The sequence below is a fragment of the Ostrea edulis genome, chromosome 2 (genome assembly GCF_947568905.1).
Source record: "Ostrea edulis chromosome 2, xbOstEdul1.1, whole genome shotgun sequence".
NCBI classification, from domain to species: Eukaryota; Metazoa; Mollusca; class Bivalvia; order Ostreida; family Ostreidae; genus Ostrea; species Ostrea edulis.
The window spans coordinates 29,244,855-29,266,752 of NC_079165.1; the positions used below are offsets into that span (position 1 = coordinate 29,244,855).

At 35.9% G+C, this 21,898-nt stretch overlaps 1 protein-coding gene across 3 annotated transcripts in view; it reads left to right on the forward strand.

The window, feature by feature from the left end:
- Positions 1-274: 274 nt before the first annotated feature.
- LOC125678705 (von Willebrand factor A domain-containing protein 5A-like) overlaps positions 275-21,898 on the forward strand; it is a 30,576-nt gene continuing 8,952 nt past the window's right edge. For 2 of the 3 annotated variants that reach the window (XM_048917347.2, XM_048917350.2), the window contains exons 1-16: positions 308-606; positions 3,113-3,191; positions 3,512-3,714; positions 3,911-4,136; positions 4,846-5,036; positions 8,089-8,200; positions 8,307-8,411; positions 10,811-10,888; positions 14,848-14,974; positions 15,187-15,328; positions 15,787-15,863; positions 16,049-16,163; positions 18,975-19,142; positions 20,108-20,279; positions 20,704-20,922; positions 21,007-21,192. In XM_048917347.2, the coding sequence (XP_048773304.2) occupies positions 3,143-3,191; positions 3,512-3,714; positions 3,911-4,136; positions 4,846-5,036; positions 8,089-8,200; positions 8,307-8,411; positions 10,811-10,888; positions 14,848-14,974; positions 15,187-15,328; positions 15,787-15,863; positions 16,049-16,163; positions 18,975-19,142; positions 20,108-20,279; positions 20,704-20,922; positions 21,007-21,192 (2,170 nt within the window). In that variant the 5' untranslated portion in view covers positions 308-606; positions 3,113-3,142. Of the gene's footprint in view, positions 607-3,112; positions 3,192-3,511; positions 3,715-3,910; positions 4,137-4,845; positions 5,037-8,088; positions 8,201-8,306; positions 8,412-10,810; positions 10,889-14,847; positions 14,975-15,186; positions 15,329-15,786; positions 15,864-16,048; positions 16,164-18,974; positions 19,143-20,107; positions 20,280-20,703; positions 20,923-21,006; positions 21,193-21,898 lie in introns of all 3 variants that reach the window. The other variant, XM_048917349.2, reaches the window with a different exon arrangement.

A 21,898-nucleotide genomic window follows, 5' to 3' on the forward strand; every position in this document is an offset into this window, starting at 1 on the left:
ATGGTTTCACGTGCCCATGCTGTAGGTATAGCTCCTGTTTGTATAGTCTGCTTTGACATAGTAAAATCTATAAAGATAAAAAATTTAATTCAGCATAATACTTATAAAACAAATCACACAAATTCCAAGGAGTTGATTCACTAAACCATAGACTTTTAGGTGTTGTACACCGCACGTAAATATTTGCGAACAGGAGATGGATTGTATGAAGCAAAACACACACTGAAAATCTCCCTTTCTCTTCCACTTTGCTGCGCATGAACTGACCGACGTCATTTATAAAAATAACTCGTTGTAGCTGGAGTTATTCTCAGTCGATATCTCGTCTATTCCGGTAGTTGTGCAATTCTTGTTCCGTGTGAATACCATCACAAGGATTTTTACAGGTTGTGTTATATAGGGCCGTGATTTATACTGAAAGATTTAGAGAGTTTTTACATGTGTAGTCGTTCAATTTGATCGGTATATACATGTACACTGAATATGGCGACAAAAACAAACCGTTTCACACCCGAGCAGTTACACGGATAGAATGTTGTGATTATCGGAGGCGGATCAATATCATTTTATCGGAGGCGGATCAATATCATTTTAAAAACCTGTACGGTATGTATGCGGTAGTGACACAAAACGCGTAAATTAAAAAAACCATATAATATACAGAAAAGTATCCTGATGTCGGTTCTAAAATTCAGTTTTCATGAAACTAAAAAACGTTAATTTCAGGTATGTCGGGGGCATGCTCTTTATCCTAAGTGTTGAATGTGTTATAGAGAATTATAATGTTAATTAATACTTAGCATGACTTTTACGAATGTGGGAGATAAACAATGTCAACTTTTCTATTGTTCCTTGATTTATAACACAATAATATGGGGGTTTCAACGCTGAAATTGTGAATTGAACATATTGTATTGACATTAAATGAAGCAGAATTTATTCAAAAACTTCAACGTGAGAAGAAAAAATCTCTCGCTGTGACCTTCAATTCGACTTTTAGATATATCGATGACGTTTTGTCTATTAACAATGATGGCTTTCATTCATATGTCGATTTGATATATCCCTGTGAGCTCGAAATAATGGACACCACAGAGTCGTCCACTTTTGCTTCATACTTAGATATTTTATTGAAAGTAGACATTAACGGCAAACTGACAACTCAACTGTATGACAAACGGGATGATTTCAGCTTCTCCATCGTCAACTTCCCATATTTATGTAGCAATATTCCATTATCACCTGCATATTGTGTTTATATATCTCAACTGATTCGATATGCAAGAACTTGTTCTGGGTATAGTTAGTTTTTAAATCGAGGTAAGCTACTGACAAACAAGTTGATGGTACAGGGATTTCAACAGTCTCGATTGAAGTAAGCATTTCGCAAATTCTATGGTCGTTATAACGATCTAGTTCCTCAATACAACCTCGCATTGGGTCAAATGCTGTCTGACGTGTTTCATACCGATTGTTAAGCCGTTCTTGGCACACTGATTTTGACTGCGGATAACTCCGTTTACCTGATCAGGATATGGGACTCACGGCGGGTGTGACCGGTCAACAGGGGATGCTTACTCCTCCTAGGCACCTGATCCCACCTCTGGTGTGTCCAGGGGTCCGTGTTTGCCCAACTATCTATTTTGTATTGCTTGTAGGAGTTATGAGATTGATCACTGTTCGTTATCTTCACCTTGCATTAAAACATCCTAAGGTTTAGGCACGAGCTCAAAAATTTAGATAGCCTTCTCCCAATATTTCAATTTATGATATTGCGTGTCATACAACACATCAAGTAATAATTGATTATTGAAAGTATGTCTTACATACAAACATCAATGTAGAAAAAGTAATTATTTACGATTTTCTAGAAAAACGTCCACATTCGTTAAGAAAAGATTGAACAACTTTCAACAGTTTTATGTTTTGTGCACCAGAAAACGAATCACACCCCCTCCCTCAGCACCAGATCCATTTGTCGTTAATATAGTTCTTCCTAAAGCAGACTGTTTATCGTGAATGAAATGTAATACAACAAGAGGCCCAAGGGCCACATCGCTCACCTGAGTCACCTCGGCCCCTATCTAAAGCTTTTCCCCATTTATTTGCATGCAAAACTTTGGTTCCTATTGGGACCCCAACCTATCCCCGAGGACCATGATTTTAACAAACTTGAATCTGCACTATGTCTGGAATCTTTCATGTAAATGTAAACTTTTGATGGCCCAGTGATTCTTCAGAAGATGTTCTTCAGAAGAAGATGTGCACTATATAAATTTGTACTTTTCTAGTCCAGTTGTTCTTGAGAAGAAGATTTTTAAAGATTTTCTACTTATAAGTTTGTTTGTAAAACTTTGATTCCCTATTGTGGCCCGATCCTATCCCTAGGGGCCGTGATTTAAAAAAAAAATCTTGAATCTGCACTATGTCAGAAAGCTTTCATATAAATCTCAGCTTTTCTGGCCCAATGTTCCTTGAGAAGATTTTTAAAGATTTTTCATATCTATTCGAATATAAAACTTTGATTCCCTATTATGGCCCTAACCTATCCCCAGGGGCCATGATTTGAACAAATTTGAATTTGCACCATGTCAGGAAGCTTTCCTGTAAATTTCAGCTCCTCTTGCCCAGTGGTTCTTGAGAAACAGATTTTTAAATGACTCTACCCCTATTTTTGCATTTTTCTTATTATCTCCCCTTTGAAGGGGGCATGGCCCCTCATATGAAAAAAACTTGAACGCTCTTCAACCAAGTATGTTTTGTGCCAAGTTTGGTTGAAATTGGCTCAGTGGTTCTGGAGAAGAAGAAGAACATGCAAAAAGTTTTCGCCGACGACGATAGAAAACGGACAAATTTTGATCAGAAAAACTCACTTGAGCCTTCGGCTCAGGTGAGCTGAAAATGCGTAATCATAATAACTTTGCGTTGTACATGGGGCAGACTGTTAAACGTACTTTATAATTGTGGATAAATGCATTTTGGGATTTTTCTGTCTCAATTTTTAACCAGCCAACCACCTTTTTCTCACATCGAAAATATCTACATCAGTTAAGTACATGTATTAAAGATCACATCAGAAATTGGAGTACAGAATTCTATTACCTACTTTCAGGGATCAGCGTTTGGTAGTACTGCCTTCACTATGAGCTGTCCACAGTTTGGTTTAATGTCTATGCCTCACAGCCGGAGTGGTAAGATTTACAGTAATGGTATATATGCTATATGTAAAAGTTGTAATATTTACAATAAAACTTGAGCACATGTACCTAGGAAACAAGGTTGTAAACACCACAGTCATTAAATAGTACTATTCTGGAAGTTTATGTTCACATGCATATAAACGAGTAAAGAACAATAGCGGTAGACGGAGATAAACGACCTATATTGTAATATACATGTAATTACATACATATTGCTGCTATTTATCAATTCAAACTTAGATTTTAACGCCCTTTAAAGAAATCAAATTTGTGCAATAAATTGTTAATCAATGCTAATTAACGTATTGTAGTCCCACTGAAGAAAGCCGATGTACAGGTGTCCATCCGCGGATTTATCGCCAATGTTAAGTCGGACCTCCATTACGTGAACGACACTGACGAGAACATGGAGACCGAGTTCGTGTTTCCACTGGATACGGATTCGGCGGTCTACAAGTTTGAGGCCGAGATAGACAACAGGACTATAGTAGCAGAGATTCAGGAAAAATCTCAAGTATGCTTTGTACAAATAAGTTTAAAACTAACTGAATATACGAAATAATCATATTTAAAAAATGGAAGTTCTACATCTAATATGAGACGATAAATTTTATTCAAACCAATACGAAGTACTTTTGATCCTAGATGGTAGACGTCTCGACACATTTTACGAAATAGTAATCATTTTCGATGCTTTTCCTAATCAAAAGGCTAAACAGACATACCAGGATGCTGTTGATTCGGGTTATACTGCTATGTACATGGGAGAATATGATAAGGCTGGCGACATCTTCCGTGTGAGACTCGGGAATCTTCCTGCCAAAATGGCGGCTAAGCTGACGTTCTCTTACGTTCAAGAACTGGATTTGAGTTCTGATCAGACTGGGACATTTATGCTTCCAACTGTGCTTAATCCTCGATATGCACCCGACTGCTGTAAGATTGCCATTTAGGTTTGACAGTAAATTAAAATATTTATCAAGTCGTAATTTCCGTAGGCATTCAGGGCATTGGATACAATACAAAAAATAGATGCAAGAGTTGATATGTATTTTTGTCTTAATTTGGTGGTAATAAGTGTAAATATAAAACTCCTAACAAATTATAAGGGACTTCTAAATTTTCAGTGATGTTAAAAATTGTTGAAATATATTACCCATCTCTACATATATGTATATAACTCTATACACATTTTCCCCACTGTTTTGGACTTAATTGAGAAATCGTAGGAATAAATTACATCCGATACGGTAAATTGTATTCATTCTACTGATAAAAACATCAAATAGTTTTCGTTTATATCATATTTGAAAGACGTTAGATTGCAGCAAGCTAAAGTATCGTTAAACTCGGTACATACATTCACATGCTAGAAAACCATGATAGAAACCTGTATAGTGTCCTTTTCAATTGATCCTTTAAAAGAGCTGATCAAACTCCATTGTTTTTGTCGTTCATAAATCTGCACTTCGTTGATTGCACGGTTTCATAATTTTGCTCGACCAAGAAATGAAGGAAATTTTGTGTTTTTAGAATCGATTAATGTTGAAACCGCAGTACATACATGTACATGTATATCAGCGAGATTAAGGCGTTAGTTGAATGAGTACCATATGTATTGCAGTTAAATATTTATATCTTTCAGCACCAACTGATGATTCAAAATCGGAAGAATGTCAAGAGACGACGTTAGACACGATACTGTCTGAAGTAGAAACACTGTATTATTCTGATTTCACAATGACCTTGGAAACTGTTGTGGCTGGAGGAAAAAATCTGATGTTGTCCGAGAACAAAATGGAGTTTGACGTCTTGGCTGATATTATTGAGAATAAAGTATGTACACATACGTGACTTTATATCCAGCTGTCAAATAACACAGTTATACAATTTCCCGGAGGGCTTGGCTTGCTCGAGAGAATAAGGTCGAATTAAACATGGGCTAAAATACCGGACATAACTCTTTCACAGCCATTGGACAAATATTTTACTCTGATGATGACGACCAATATTAATTGTATGGCAAAGGTTAAAGTTATACGTACACTAACAGGTAATTATTCTAACTTGTCCAGGCTACAGCAACCATATGGAAATAAGTATCATTTAATTTTACATGTTACACGCTTTTTCATTGGTTGAAAAAATATTGGAATATCGTATCCAACAATTTTTTTTTTATAAATTCCCGGAACTACTTTCTATTGGAATTCCTCTGGATGCTTCGTATTTATATATAGATCAGGGAATCCTGAAAAGAAAAAAACTTGACAGTTCTATTGGTCTATATAAATTCATTAAACAAAAACAAACAAATATGAAATATAAATAATAATTAATTATGCAAAATGAAATAAACATGGCTATTTGAGGACACCCCCCAACAACAACACACGCCTGCTTCTGCAATATTCCGGACTGAGAGTTAAATGTATTCAACCGGGGATGACAATAGTCCAGTTTGCACCTTGCGACAACTTCCTTCATGTCACAAACCCAAATACCAGATACACCGCACACTGCCTCAGAGATACTGCAATATCGTAGCCTTTAACGACTATGGTTTCGGGCTCCGGTATAATATGTTTATGAGTGGGCACCGAAACGAGGCTTCCATACGACGTTACGACAGCTGTGACGCCTTAGGAATTCACTGGTAAACTCTAAAAACCCTCTGTAACACTCACTTGTCCACCCGGAAGCCGCGACAACCCTCAAGAAAACCCTACTTGGTATCCCACATCTTGATTATGCACGTGTCCCACGCTTTCCGTTAGTACCGACATCGAACTTTGCACTTAATTCCAGTTCCACTCAACAAAATTCATGCAATTTTCTCTCAACGGGACTTATCTCTAACTCATCCTTTTAAAACTGCATTCTTCAGTCCAAGAAACCCGTTTGCTCAACAGTTCGTGGAAGTCGCCATTAGGCCTAACGGATTTAGTTTTTTTTTTTAAGTTGTGTATTCACAAATTACTACGCCCATCTCGAAATGACATAGAATGTAGTCCAAGAATAACTCGCTAATTCAACTCAAATCAAATAATGTTTTATCATATAAATTCAATGTTTTAAAATATTAAATGATAAGGAATGAATTTATTATTTTTTCCTTGGATGGAGGTATACCACCAAAAAAAAAAAAAAAAGACAGAAAACTTTTGCATCATGCGCTATGCGCAGTAATGCAGTTTTCGTGGTATACCTCCATCCAACGAAAAAATGATAAATTCATTCCTTAAACCATCTCATTAGTCTATATATTTGGCATGTAAATCATGAAGAGGTAAAGATAAGGAACAGTGATCAATCTGATAACCCCTATAAGGAATACAAAATTAAGAGTTTGGCAAACACGGACTGCTGGACATACGTACCATAGGAGGGAGCGGGTACCTGTAAAGTGCGAAACGAAATCGAAACGAAACGAAACGAAATCTACCGAAACGAAACGAAATCTACCGAAACGAAACCTACCGAAACGAAACGAAACAGATTGTATGATCGAACTCTTTAAATTATAATAATTGAAAATGGTATCTAAGGCCCCTGTTAAAGTTTACACATATAAATAAAATTCGCCTCCTCTTTGATGTAGGCTTTCGGCTTGACTGATACAAAGTTTTAAGAGTTGGAAAGGGGGGGGGGGGTAAGCACAAAGTACATAAATACCATGTGCAATTAGCTTCGGATCCAGAAATTTCAGAACGGAAGGTTACAGTCTCACAGGTCAGAGGTCTGAGGAAACACGCTAAACAAGGGATGGGGTCGTCGGCGTTGAATCCGATTTTGGGCATAAATACATGTTTCAGTATTTTTGCTCTAAAGACAAATATATGTATACATGTGGATATTGTGTATTTGTATGTAGTATATCAAACGGTGGATTCTGAATATGTCCTCCCGTTCTCTTTGTGATTTCTGCTTAAAATCCCCTTGTTCATAAGCCTTTTCAGTTTACAAAATGCCGACCTCCTCCTAATATTATTGCATTAAAAAAAATCCGTTTTCCGTCCCGTTTTCAATTCCCCGTCTTAGCAACATCCCAAATGTATAGAGTTTTTCCATTATTGAAAGTACTCGCACCTGAGCAGTTAGAGATAAAATAAGAGGTTAAGAGCTCTTCCTGCTTTCAATTTTCTCAGACACCAGCTTCTTCAAACAATATATCTATGCCCAAAGGCGGATCCAACGTCGGCGACCCCACCCCTCGTATAGTGTGTTTCCCCAGATCTCTGAGACTGTAGCCCTCGGTTCTGAAATGTATGAATCCGAAACTAATTGTACATGGCATTTAATCAACTACGGATATGTACTTTGTAACTTTGTAACAGTCAAGCCGAAAGCCTACATCAAAGGGGAGGCGAATTTTATTTATATGTGGTAACTTTCACCGGGGCCTAAGATACCATTTTTAATTATTATAATTAAAAGAGTTCGGTTATACAATCTGTTTCGTTTCGTTTCGGTGGGTTTCGTTTCGGTAGATTTCGTTTCGTTTCGGTAGATTTCGTTTCGTTTCGCACTTTACAGGTACCCAGGAGGGAGCAGGTGTCTAGGAGGGTACGCATCCCGTCGACCGGTCACACTCGCCATATATCTTATACATGTATCAGACTACATCTTATAAGATAAACGGAGTAATCCGTAGTCAAAACCAGTGTGTAAAGAACGGCCTAACAATTTGGTATGAAACACGTCAAATTATGCAAATCTATTACAAGAAATAGAATGTATAATGTCGTTGTAAAATGGTTTATAATATGCTGCATTCAACAGAAGATGTTGTACATGTAGATGCTGAAGTTGATTGCAAAATGGTCATCCGTATATATCTGAGGAACTTTGATAAATATAGCTGTTTATAATGCATTTTTGTCTACAGATGAGCTTATCGAAACAACTGAAGCCTGGTTCTGACTTTTCGATTGTATTGCATTACAAAGGTTTTGAGAAACCAGGAACGATTTTTGAGAAGGGCATAAAAGACAGTAAAAGTAAGTCTTTAAAATCATATTATTTTACTATATTTCACTTGTTCCTCTAAATCATTCGATAGATTATGTAATGAATTATGTGTCAAAAACAGATTTTCTTTTACAGATGGGTTCTTGTCGTCCGATGTATTGATGATCAATTTTTCGCCGGAATTTAAGGATCTGGATTCGGAATTGCCCTGTGAATTTGTGTTTGTGATAGATCGTTCAGGTGAGAATACAAAATATCCCATAAAAGTACAGTATTTGTAATAAAGGAGAAATAATTGAAATTTTCCATGAAGATGCATTTACCTATTAACTACAGGATTTGTACGAAGATATACCATAAGTATTCTGTAGTTTTCCTATATATTCCATACAATTTATTCCCATGATTGTATATACACATTCTAACGTTTTCTTATACATTCCATACAATTTATTTCCATGACTGTATATTCACATGCTAACGTTTTCCGTCATATATTTTTTACTTATTGTATATGACGTGTAACAAATATTGACCTACAGTCACAGGGGATAAGCCCGTTTTGGACGCGAACTCTGGGATACCATAAATATAGAAAGGGGTCTAACTCTGACCCAGATTTAAACAAGATTGCTACACGTAGCCATGTCCCCCACCGCCGCAAAAAAGTTGAAGCACAAAAGTCCCATAACTCCTGTACTAAAATTTGTCGAATCAAAATGACGGCGCAATATGATCAACTACATATGGTGGCTAACAATCCTACAAAATTTGAACAAAATCCGTTGAGCGGTTTCGAAGAAGTTCCGTCCACAAAGTGCTGCTACAGTGTAGCATGTACAAATTCAACAAAGTTCCATAACTCCTGTAAAATTCATTGAATCAAAATGATGGCGCAATATGATCAACTACATAAGTTGACTAACAATCCTACAAAATTTGAATGTAATCCAGTGAGCGTTTTCGGAGGAGTTGCGTCCACAAAGTGCTCCTATAGTTTAGCACGTACAAATTCAACAAAGTCCCATAACTCCTGTAAAAATTGTCTAATCAAAATGGCAGCGCAATATTATCAACTACACATGGTGACTAACAATCCTACAAAATATGAACAAAATCCGTTGAGCGGTTTCTGAGGAGTTGCGTTCGCAAAGTGAAGTGGGACAGGCGGACGGACGGACACCGGTAATTCTATGTCCCCTTCCGCGTTGTGGTGGGGGACAAAAACACCCACTCGCTTCAAATGCCTTAAAAATCTTAAACTAGGTGCGGTATGTGTAATTTGCCGGTCTCCTTGCATAGATTAATGTTTTAACTACTTGCATGCCAAATTTCAAGCTACAGGTTCTAACAATAACAGAGATATGTACGTCATCGTTCTCTCGATTTCACATGTTTATATATACTTAGGACATTTACCGGTCCAGGTCACTGAGTGGTTTCTCGCCTTTGTTAGTAGAGAAATTCAGACTAGTATGGAAGATTTCGGACCTGTCAATTAAATTTTCACATCTAATATACCTCCTCAAATGTACACGAGAAAGGGTAACGTGGTTCTATGGCCCACATGCTTCATAACCGGAAAAAAATATCTGCATATATGGCGGATATCTTCTAATTTGTCTAAATAATGACAAAAACCTACTCGCAAAAGGAGAACTAGTATTTACACTTGTGCATGAAGTTGAGAAACTGTGTCTCTTAAAATTGTGTACCCCAAGTGACTACAAATATTGGAGACAAATTGGTATATGAAGCTGTATTAGACATAATATTTCTGGTGCTATGAAATAATACATAGTATTTCTTCCAGGGGTAAAAATATTCTTACAGGGGTACAAAAAAATAAAGGATGTTATCACATATAGTCTTTATTTTTATGTAATCATGAACAATTCTTAAAGAGTCATGTATCATTCGACTGATTTACTATCCGAATGCATATATGATGTATGTAAACATTGCTTAAAATTAATTCGAGTTTGAATACGTCAAAGCATTATACTTGGTACCGGTGATTTGATGTTATTGGGTCACATAAATATATCAGGTGACCTATTGCTATCGATCTGCGTCCCTCGTGTTTTGACAATTAAATGTTTCAAACTTCATATTAACTACCCTTCAAATTCTTTATCAAATTTGGTATGTACATGTAGCATCTTTGGAACGCATGCATTGTGAATTCCAAGACTTCTACACTACCGGGACATTAGGGGTGGGGCAAACACTGCAACATATTGGCCGATTTCGAATAAACCTCTTTCCCAATAACTGCACATCAGTAAGAAAATCTAAATGCATAGTAATGTAGACCAGGAAGGCTCTGCCAAAATCCTATATTTCATGATGTTTTGACTCCAGGGCAGAGCCAAACTTGCATATATATCATATACATGTAGTGTGTGTGGAAAACATTTGATTAACATCATTTTTAATGGTATTAATGCTAAATTGAAACGAAGTAGATATCTAGAAGGAGTAGGAAGTCTTTTACCGAAATTGAATGTAATGATCCGAAGGTACGGGCTTTTAGTACCAGGATGGGGCCAAAATGGGTAGGGCGATTAAATGCATCCATCATTTGGAAGACTTCTTTAATTTTGATTATACTATCATACTATTTCAATGCATATTAGGAAAAGCAGAAGGAATATCCCAAAATTGTGAATTTCGTAACCACAGGAGTCTGGCTGTAGGATGGGTCCAAAATAGTCGTAAAGTATTAATTTAACATATGTTATGTAAAGTTTTTCATCTGTGTGAGCACTTTATAGGATATTTGTGTTTTAAGGACGCATCTTGTTTCGTACAACTGCTGAATATTAGAATTTAGCTTAAGGTATGCAAAACAAGAAAATCTTTATACACTTCGTAGCCTTTGTTACTAATGATACAGGTGACCTTTAAGGCCTATGTGCCTCTTATTATCTCTATATCTGTATTTCTTTTAATTTTATTCTTACTTTTCAACAGCGGAATGTGTAATCGTTACCTGACCATTTTTATTAGAAACATGCAATACGGAAAGTGTTTCACAATAAACAGTGCGACATTTAACTCCGGACACGACAAAAGTCCGGAGTTTCGCCAACCCTTTTATTAAGGATACAAATAAACCCTTTACAAAAAAAGATGGGATTTTATGTCCACAAGACATGCACCAACATTTACACTTGTAACTATTGTAGTTTTTAAGATATTTCACCTGAAATCAAAAAATCCCATGGGATTTTGGAGGGATTTTTAATCCCACTTGGGGGATTTTCACTCCCACCAAAAATCCCATGGGAGAAAAAATATAATTTCTCCCATAGGATTTTAACTCCCGTATTTAAATTTAAAATGGGATACAATGTCCCATAGGAGGAAATGTCCCATAATGAACATGAAATGGCAGTGAATATCCTATTTGAGCATGAATGGGAATAAATATCCCAAATAAAACACAGGATGGGGACTTTTATCCCATGAATACAGTAATAAAGCAGAAAATTGTATCTTAAAGAGTGTTGTTTGTCATGATTCTTAAGAATGTACTTGCAAGCTAAGGAATGACATTAACTTTATATCTAGTAATTACACTCCTAAATTATGTAGACCTATACATGTGTTAATGGATAAATGTCTAAACAACATGAGAAATTAAATTATATTAGAGCTCTGCATTACTAAACTCTTTCCCATGCAATTTTAAATGTATACATATAACCCTATCACAAAAATATCAGAATAAAATTGAACGGTATTAAATTATGCAGTTAGAACACTAACTTATTTACATGCAGCTGTTCATATTCACTATTGACAACCCTTTACAGGTCGTCAGGTGTGAATATTCACAGGAACCGGTATTTTTGTCTGTAATAATAATAGTACGCCTTATGGTACCATCCCCAATGAAAAAAATAACCCAAAAGGAATGGCACCATTTCTTACTCAAAACTTCGCTTCAAAATAATTCGAAAATTCTGCTTTTATCGTCACCCACCCCAATTGTCATTCTGATTCAGTAATCCCAGTGCTTTTATTAGGGGTGTGTGGTATATACCCCTACTCTTATCATTATGTACAGGCTAAATTATCGGTTCCTCTGATATGTTGTGGAATTTTGGAATAGCCTAGCTTACAGTTACAATTTGTTTACAATATATTAAAATTAGTGTTAATTAAGTGCTTACGGTGAAATCTGCTACTGCTAGATGATGCTAAGTTGTTTCGTGAACCGAATCAGACATCTCCAACAAGATTCTCGAAGATTTAACAACACAAGAATCATTTTACAAAATGCATGCTTCGGTCCATCATTCTCCCTCTGACAATCACATTCATTCTGAAGTCAAAGTACTTTCTCCTATACCTTAAGCGTCAAAAAGACTTTGACAGGTAAATACGAATAAACGGTTAACAGACATCTCGACCTTAAGAAAGTTCAGTCCTGGATGTTCTAGTCCAAAAAGAAGTATGACCCAATCTTATGCATTAATTTATTAAATTTCCGGTTGAGCAACACCCAAATCCTCGAGACATTGTTTACAGTTATATGACATTACCTAAATGTGTGACACAATATTAATCCACACCTGCTCAAAGGGGCATAAGCACCGAGCATAGACCTAAATTTTGCAGCCCTTCACTGGCAATGGTGACGTCTCCATACAAGTGAAAAATTCTCAAGCAGGACGTTTACGTTTTTGTTTTTTCTTTTGAAAATTTTGTTTTCATTTTTTTTTTAATGTTAAACATGAAAAGTATGACTAAATCTGTGTTGACAGCCAAAATTTTAACCTTCTGGATGCAGGAATAAAAGCAATATTTTAGCCTTCATTCTGCGTTATGTAAACAAAGACTGGAGTCTTTTTATGTTTACATTTAAGGTGGCTCACTACACCGGGAAATAGTTTCTCAAATCAGTACAAATTGATTTAATATTTTAAAAAAGATCCAGAAGATATACAATAAGTGTGTATTTCAACACATGAACAAAAGACTGGTGGATTTGAGCTCAAGATCTGTAGTTCACCAGCCCAATGCTCTCTCTCTCTCTCTCTCTCTCTCTCTCTCTGTCTCTTGTCCAATGCTTTATTAATTAACCACTTAGCTACCGTGTTATAGACGAATAAATCGATCGATACAAATACTTTCCCAAAACATTTAAATCGCCATCTTGTAACATAGTGTCATAAAGCTTTAGTGTAGTGAGTACCTTAACAAACCAGTGAAATGTTTAATTTTGTAATTGAATTTTCAAAGCATCTTTACTTTTGCACATGCAATTTTACAAAGATTATTCAATAAAGGGTAAAAAAAACAACACTTAAAAATACTTGTTTTTGATCCACTGTAGATTTTAGGAAAATATTAGATTCCTGGGTCAGAGAAATCTAGACATCATTAAATGATAATGAAGTATTGTAAAAAAAAAATTCAAGACTCTCCAATATTGTTTGCAACTAGGAGAAATGGTCACAAGCTATTTTACACCCGCATCCCTCTTGGATCAAACCACTATAACTTTTAGGATAACAATAAATCCTCTCCCAACAATGTGCACATCTGCAAATGGCAATGAAGCATTGTACAAAGTTTCAAGTTTATCAGATAATCCATACAGGAGGAGAAGCATTTTAATGCACAATTTAAGACTTTGTGACAGACAGACTTACAGATATGGACAGAAAGTACAAAAACCATATAATTATATGAAATGAATTTGCATGTAAAAAGTACATGAAGTGCACAATTATGATTTAAATGTAATTATCATTTTTATTAGGAATTTTGATGTCTCCTCTTTTTGCAAACAATATACACATCTATATATGAAGATGAGATATATAATGAGGATATAAAACACTTCTAACAAAAATGTAAACAAATATGTGCAATGCGAGTTTGAAAATATGTATGTCTTAAAAAGTGATTGACTAGATATCAGGAAGCACTTTGCAAGCTCACTCCATGTTACTGTGCTACAACTAACTGAAATTCACTACATTATCCAAAATCCACCCCAAAAGAACCAAAACCTACCAACACTAAATACCAATATATATCCATGTGAGGTCAAGGTTTCAGGAGTGAAACAATGTGTTTTTTAAACTTTAAATCTCATTATGTTTTACTTTTGTAGGATATTCATAATGTTGAAATTGATTTAAAGCAATCAATTTTCAATTGGAGATACAAGGTATATGTATGCACATAAATGTACCACCCTGAATCTCATATCATACATGTACCTTATTTTATAGCTGGCAAAATTATGAAATGAAATTTAATGTCACCACAGAATTTATAATTTCCGTTTCTTTCTCTCAATTCACATGGAGACCTCCTTTTTTAGAGTCTTATTTTCTTTTACTTGAATGTTCTAAATTGAAATCTAACGTAATGTTTGCACCATCTGTATTTCTATACATGGATGTCCAGAGGTCCGTGTTTGCCCAACTATCTATTTTGTATTACTTATAGGAGGTATGAGATTGATCACTGTTCGTTATCTTCGCCTTTCATGCATGTATATCTGAACTTATACCAATACACACACACACACACACACACACACACACATATATATATATATATATATATATATATATATATATATATATATATATATATATTGATGAATAGTTATAAAATGTCGCCTTTTTATGTATATACATGTATGTAGGATCGATGACTGGTGACCGCATTGAGAAAGCCAAAGAAACATTATTGTTGTTGCTGAAAAGTCTGCCTGTTACCTGCATATTCAATATAGTCAGTTTTGGAACAACATTTTCGACTTTGTTTTCAAAGTAAGGAATTTAAAGTGTCACATCGGAGAAAATGTATCAGTTTTATTAGAAATGCCATCGTATCATTAATCATCGTAGTTTCTCTGCTTCATTATGTCCGGTAATTAATAAAGAAACTTGCATCCCTATGTCTAGTACATGTATATACATGTACCATGTAGAATGGATCGTATTGCCTTAGATGAAATAAAAATGAAGTACAATGTTTTCAGGAGTAAACCGTATAATGAGGAAAATCTGGAAGAAGCTATGCATCTTCAGAGGAATATGAGGGCAGATATGGGAGGAACAGAAATTTTCAAGCCATTGGAAAATGTTTTCAAGAACAAGCCTTCAGGTTCTTATGCTAGACAAGTAAGTTCATAACTCGAAATGTAATTAATTGATACTTTATCAGCACTGACTTGTATACATTGGTAATCTGTTCCGATGTTGCTTAAGTCTAAGTACCTGTTGTGGTCATAATTACCTGTTGTGACAGTCCCGTGGGGATCCGAGTTAGAATAGGTCCTCAGTACCCCCTTGCTTGTCGTAAGAGGCGAGTAAATGGTGCGGTCCTCCAGATGAAATCACAAAACCGAGGTCCCGTGTCACAGCAAGTGTGGCACGATAAAGATCCCTCCCTGCCCATAGGTCATAAGCACTAAGCATGCATCTAAATCTTACAGCTCTGCACTGGCGTTGATGACATCTCCATACGAGTGAACAATTATCGAGTTGGACGTTAAACAATATACAACTAACTAACTTATTGTGGTTAATATGTTAATATGTCACATAGTGCTATATGTATTTTATTGACTCTTTATTAGGTATTTTTGCTGACAGATGGACAAGTTAGCAGTGTATCAAACATAGTACAGTTGGTGAAGGAGCAGAAAAACACAAGGTATTTGGTGATTTTATTAGTGGTACTTTTAAAACCACATACATGTACATTGTAATGTTTAACCAGGGTTTATTGTTTGGCGTTGTATACAATACCTTGCAGCTCAATCTGGGAGCTAGATAAGCAAGAGACCAGGACACAGAATTCAAATTGTTACAGCTTAGGGCATTTATTTATTTATGAAGGGTGTTTACGTTTGGCATTGGAGATGGATGTTCGACGGACTTGATACGGAAAGTCGCCAAAGTAAGCAATGGAAAAGCAACATTTGTGAAAGATGAAGATCGACTGCAGTCAAAGGTGAGGGAGAGAGAAATATATGTACATGATCAATTCATGGATGAGCAATTCTTGTCTTATGAAGGAATACTGAGGAATTCTTACTTTTGGTAGTGATTTGATATTCATGTATATAGTATTCTCTTAATGTCCTCAAATTTGTATCTACAATATTACATCTATACTTTAATAAATGGTAATTTACAAAATTCTTTAATATCACAAAATCACGAAATTGAACTCTCATGAAATATCAATCACTCAAAACCTATTCTCATAATTCAGAACGGTTTTAGATCATCCAAACTGAAATCTGAAGTGATCTTTTCTGATATTAGAATTTGTCCGTCGCATTCATCAACAGTGTCGTTGGCTCGTTCCAAATCCTTTCCCAGAATAATCTACTAAACTTGGCACAACGTATCCTTACGTAGTAAAGTGTATTCAAATGAAGGACCATACTCCCTACCAAGGGGAGGTAATTGTAAAGTGAAAGGTGATACAAATTGGGGGAGTATTGAAAAACAAGAGCGGGACATATCCCCTCGAATGACCCCCAGAATGAATAGTTTTCCTCTCTTGATCACAAAGCTACAAGTGAAGTATGAATTAATGGAGCAAATATATGGCCTGTAAAGTGACCAAAAGTTTTTTCTATCAACTTCAATATTGACCTTAACCGTTTGACCCCCCAATCAATAACGGTTCTTTCTCTCTTGATACGAAAGCTACATGTGAAGTATCAAATTAATTGAGCAAAAAATGTGGCTATAACAAGTTTTTTTTATATGAAGTTTCGTAGTGACTTTGACCCTTTGGACCCCAAAATCAATAGAGTTCCTCTCTTGATAATAACGCTACATATCAAGTATGAAAATAAATGGAGCAAAATATGTGGTCTTTGGCGTGTCTACAAGTTTAGTGTTACATACACCTGGCTGTATGTCTATTTTAAAGGGTGGTAATTTCGACAGAAATATGAGTGAAGATATCCAACAGTGACCAATCTCTTAAATCCTATAAAGAATACAAACTTAAAAGGACAAACACAGATTCCTGGACATACGAGAGGTGAGATCATGTGCTGCCTAGGAGTAAGCACTCCCTGTCGACCGATCACAGCCGTCATAAGCCCTATCTTGATCAGAAAAACGGAGTAGTCCGTAATCAAAATCTGTATTTAAAGAACGGCCAACACGTCAAACAGCATTCAACCCAATAAACAGGTTATATTTGCAAATTAGATTATTATAACGAACATAGAATTTGCGAAATCCTCACTTTATATCGAATCGAGATAAAAACGAAAATGGGTATCATTAATAGATAAAAGTCGTCGATACATGTATATCTTAATGCTGAGTTGAAGACCACAGCAAGATATTTTTCTCCTCATGTAGACTGATGCTTTTGAATAAATTCTGCCTGGTAATAATGGGGAAAACAGATCGGTACAACTTAAATATAGTTTTAAAAATAAACTTCGTTTTTTGAAAATACACGAAGGATGTTACATGTTGATTGTTCTCTCAAGAACGATATACGATATATCAAACTAATCTAGATTCATGAGGTCATGTTATTGGTGTAAGTGTTATGTAAGGATATACGAGTATGAAAGGTGAAGATAACGATCAGTGATCAATCTCATAACTCCTATAAGCAATATAAAACAGAGAATTGGGCAAACACGGACCCCTGGATATACCAGAGGTGTTATCAGGTGCCTAGGAGGAGTAAGAATCCCCTATCAACCGGTCACACCAGCCGTGACCCCGATATCTTGATCAGGTAAACGAAGTTTGAGTATAGGGGAATTTTTAGGCAATATTCTCTGTAAAATTCACACGTCTACAACTTGTCAATTCAAATGCATTTGATATCCTTATGTAGTGTAGAGTCGAGTTTGTAAGTTTTACTTAAGTTTTCCAAGAACCAGAATTACACTATTTGTTAAATTAATTTACTAGTATGCAAAAATTGGCATTTCCTTTTTATTCGTTTGTTCAAAACATAACCCACTGGAACCAGATTGAAGCTGAAATAATAGGTTAAAGGATGTGTATACATGTTTACATTTATGAGCATGGTAATCCCCGTGAGCTTTGTGACCCATATGAAATTTTGGTGTATATGATGGTATGAAAATGTGAAGATAACGGACTGTGATCAATCTCATAAATCCCATCAAAAGTAAGAGCAAGGCAAATACGGACCCCTCAACATATCAGAGGTGAAAACAGGTGCTGAGGATGAGTAAGCGTCTCCTGTTGACCGGTCACACCCACCGTAGCTCTCTATCTTGATCAGGTAGACGGCGAAATCCGTAGTCAAAATCAGTATATGAAGAACGTCCTAACAATTGCTATAAAACACACAAGACTGCATTTGGCTTAAGGAGGTATGTTACACCAGAGAAATTTGATATGGATGAAAAGTGGAAGATATCTACAACAATATTTTGAAATTGAAAACTTCCAACTTTACTTTACTTAGTAAAACAAAATGCAGTTTTAGTAGAAAACAAATCTCAAAAATATTAAAACTCCTGCTGGAATCTAACCCGCGATCTACAGTTCAGTAGTCGACGTGCTAACCCACGGAGCTACTCAGCTAGGCGAAGAATTTTGAAACGAATAGACAAATATTACTTATATCTATATTGTCATCCATGATTTAAAAGGAAGTCAGCCATTATGACGATGTAGAGTACCTCCTGAACGACAGGTTATATACTTCGAAATTATTCCATGTGTTTGACAACCTCATTTATAGAGAAAAGAAGTATTCTAGTAAATGTACAACCTTGTGTCTTTTTTTGAAATGGCATAGGTTATGTCCGCTTTGAGATGCAGTGTGCAAGGTGGAATTGCTGATGCGTCCTTAACTTGGACTCTTCCTGAAGGTTGCACTGTCATAAATGCTCCTGATGAAGTACCCCCCGTTTTTCCTGGAGAAAGACTAATCTTGTATGCAATCATTACCGGTGATATTCCGAAGGTAGGTCAATACTGGAAGTTACAATATGAACTTCCTTATAATCACACCTGCTATTTAAAAAAACAAATACCCATACATGTACCAAATCTTAAGTAAAAATGAATAAATATTTAGGACGTGAAGGTGAGGAACACTTGCGCACGCACATATAGCCAAATATTTGATAGACAGTATACTTTATCGAGTAAGATTCCGTGATTAAAAACTTCAGTAAACACAACTGGTGTTACTCCACTTTAATAGCGAGCTCGGCGAATATACGTATTCGACTTCGAGTTAAAAACTCCCGTAATCCCATCGACCGTCCATTTTGATCTCCTAAAGTTATATCTCTTGACTTACTTGACTTAATTCCTTCTCTCCTCGTGGAGAATAGGGCCATGAACAAGAGAAAAAGTTATATCTCACTGACTAGGTATTTTGATCTTACGTGGACTATCTCAATTTCACCTTACCTTTATCATCTAGGCTCAATGGTCGAAGTTGCGACCTGCGAACGCTCTACCACTGAGCTTCCGCTACCGGTCGCCCTAAAGGTAGCACCGTCAGACGCCTGATCTCCACTACCAAACTACTGAAATAAAGCTTTCCTTTTAATTCTATGCATAAAATCATCATAGGCATATTTTTCTCTTAAAGGTGAAATTCGTATTAATTTTTATATTTGAATTAGGAAAGCGATTTTAATGAATTACCTAAAGGTAGCACCATCAACAAATTAACAACAAATAATGTCAGACATATTGCTTTGCATCTGATCACCACTATCAAACTGCTGAAATAAAGTCTTCCTTTTAATTGCATGTATAAAAACATGATGGATATACTCGTATTTTTTCCTTAAAAATGAAATTCGTATTAATTTTATGTATAGAATTTGGAAATGAATTTCGTATTCTCGACTTAAAGAGGAAACGATTCTGTCAAAAGGATATTTACTTAATTTTATATTATGATTTTGACAGGACTTCTCAGGGAAAACCAGTTTGATGTTAACTGGTAAAGTCGGCGAAAAGAATGTTAGTTTTTCTATGCAGTTTGATATGGACTCGTGCACTCATGCCGACGATTCTTGCCCGCTTCACAGACTTGCTGCTAAGTCCAAACTGGCTGAGATGGAACTAAATATGACTGACGGTAAAATTTCATATTCCATGCTTCCTTGCACGTCATCAGATATTGCGACATGTACAGTATATAATAGTGTTGTGATTTCCTTGATACAACAGCGCCCCTGGCGATTGAAGGGCAATAATTACTTAGAGAACGTTGTCTTATCATGTACGAATGACTGTGTACAGGGCTATTTCCGATAACGACTACCCTGTATTTAGTATTTCGGGTCCCCTCCCATTCAGACAACTTGCTGGGGGTATTTCATTGTGATTGACAAATTAAGTTTAGATTATATTAATTTCGTTATACTGTTATTTCGTTGTCTTTGTATTTTTTCAAAAGTAATAGTATTTGTATCTTTGTCCAGAAGGGACAGGTTGTCCCGACAATGAAGTTTAGAATATTTATAGTTTGTGTCATCAATAATTCTTTGTATTTCCATTAGAAAATGCGATGGTTGCACTAAGCACTGCCATGAATGTCCCCTGCAGATATACGGCGTTTGTTGGCGTCGATAAAACGATGAGAACAGCTTTGATCTCTCAGGACGTCGAAATGGAGCAATACAGCAATGAATCATTTAATCTGTCTGCTTACAATTTTACATCGCCAAAGTCTAAACATAAATCAGGATTTGGGGAAAAGTTTGTTAATATTTTTTCAAGTAAGTAACATTGTGTATTTTTTTCGGTATTACATTAATTGAAGGTCTTCTACATGTATATCAATTTATGAATTCAATTAATAGACATATTCTCCAAAAAGTCAATGCAAACAAAAGATGCGCACGTATCTAGGCATGGACCAAAACATACGAACTCCGCGTCAAGAAAAGGATCCGTCGAACGCCCACAGTCTTCAACCTCCCCTGGTGCATTACCTTACTTGGTTCCTGATTCTCCGAGACATGAAAAGATGAACTATGGATTCCATGGTTGGTATATCAGGCATATAACTTACATTTTATCAAAAAGGAATTGATTATTCATAGATGTGAAAATAGTTATATGAAGTTATTTCTTAATATTTACATTTGCAACTGTTTTCTCCTACATAACACTATTACAAGCAATACGTATTTATTTCTGGATAAATCTACTACGGGGTCAACAGAGGTCACGGCTGTGCGTATGAACATTTCTTAAAAGTAGGTAACAGGTACTACTTTTACTAAGGCAATACACATCTAGCAATCGCTCTCACTTACTACAGAAATCTTTCAATAGATGAAATCAACACCACAAAATGTATTTACGGTTTTATTTGTATTCCAAGCAGTGGACTTTCATCAATAATTGATAAAATCATAACTGTAAACAATGTCTTTAGTTACTAGCCTACTAGGCCTAATGTATGTCTAAAATTTCGTCTGCTACTTCACCTTGGTCATCGGTGATGCGGAATTGTACCTACTGCTAGACGATGACATTAGGCTTTAGCAAAAAGGTCGTTCACAGGATGTATGGCCGATAAGTCGTCAAAGTGCATTAAGACCTACACACCACAATGCTTCCGTGCCACAGCAGCCATAGTGCTTGATGTCGGTTTCCAAGTTTATGTCGGGACATCGAAGCGAGGCGTCGTTAACAACCTATTACAAAAAATTATCGAGTCAAAAGAAGCGTTCAGTGAGCTCATCT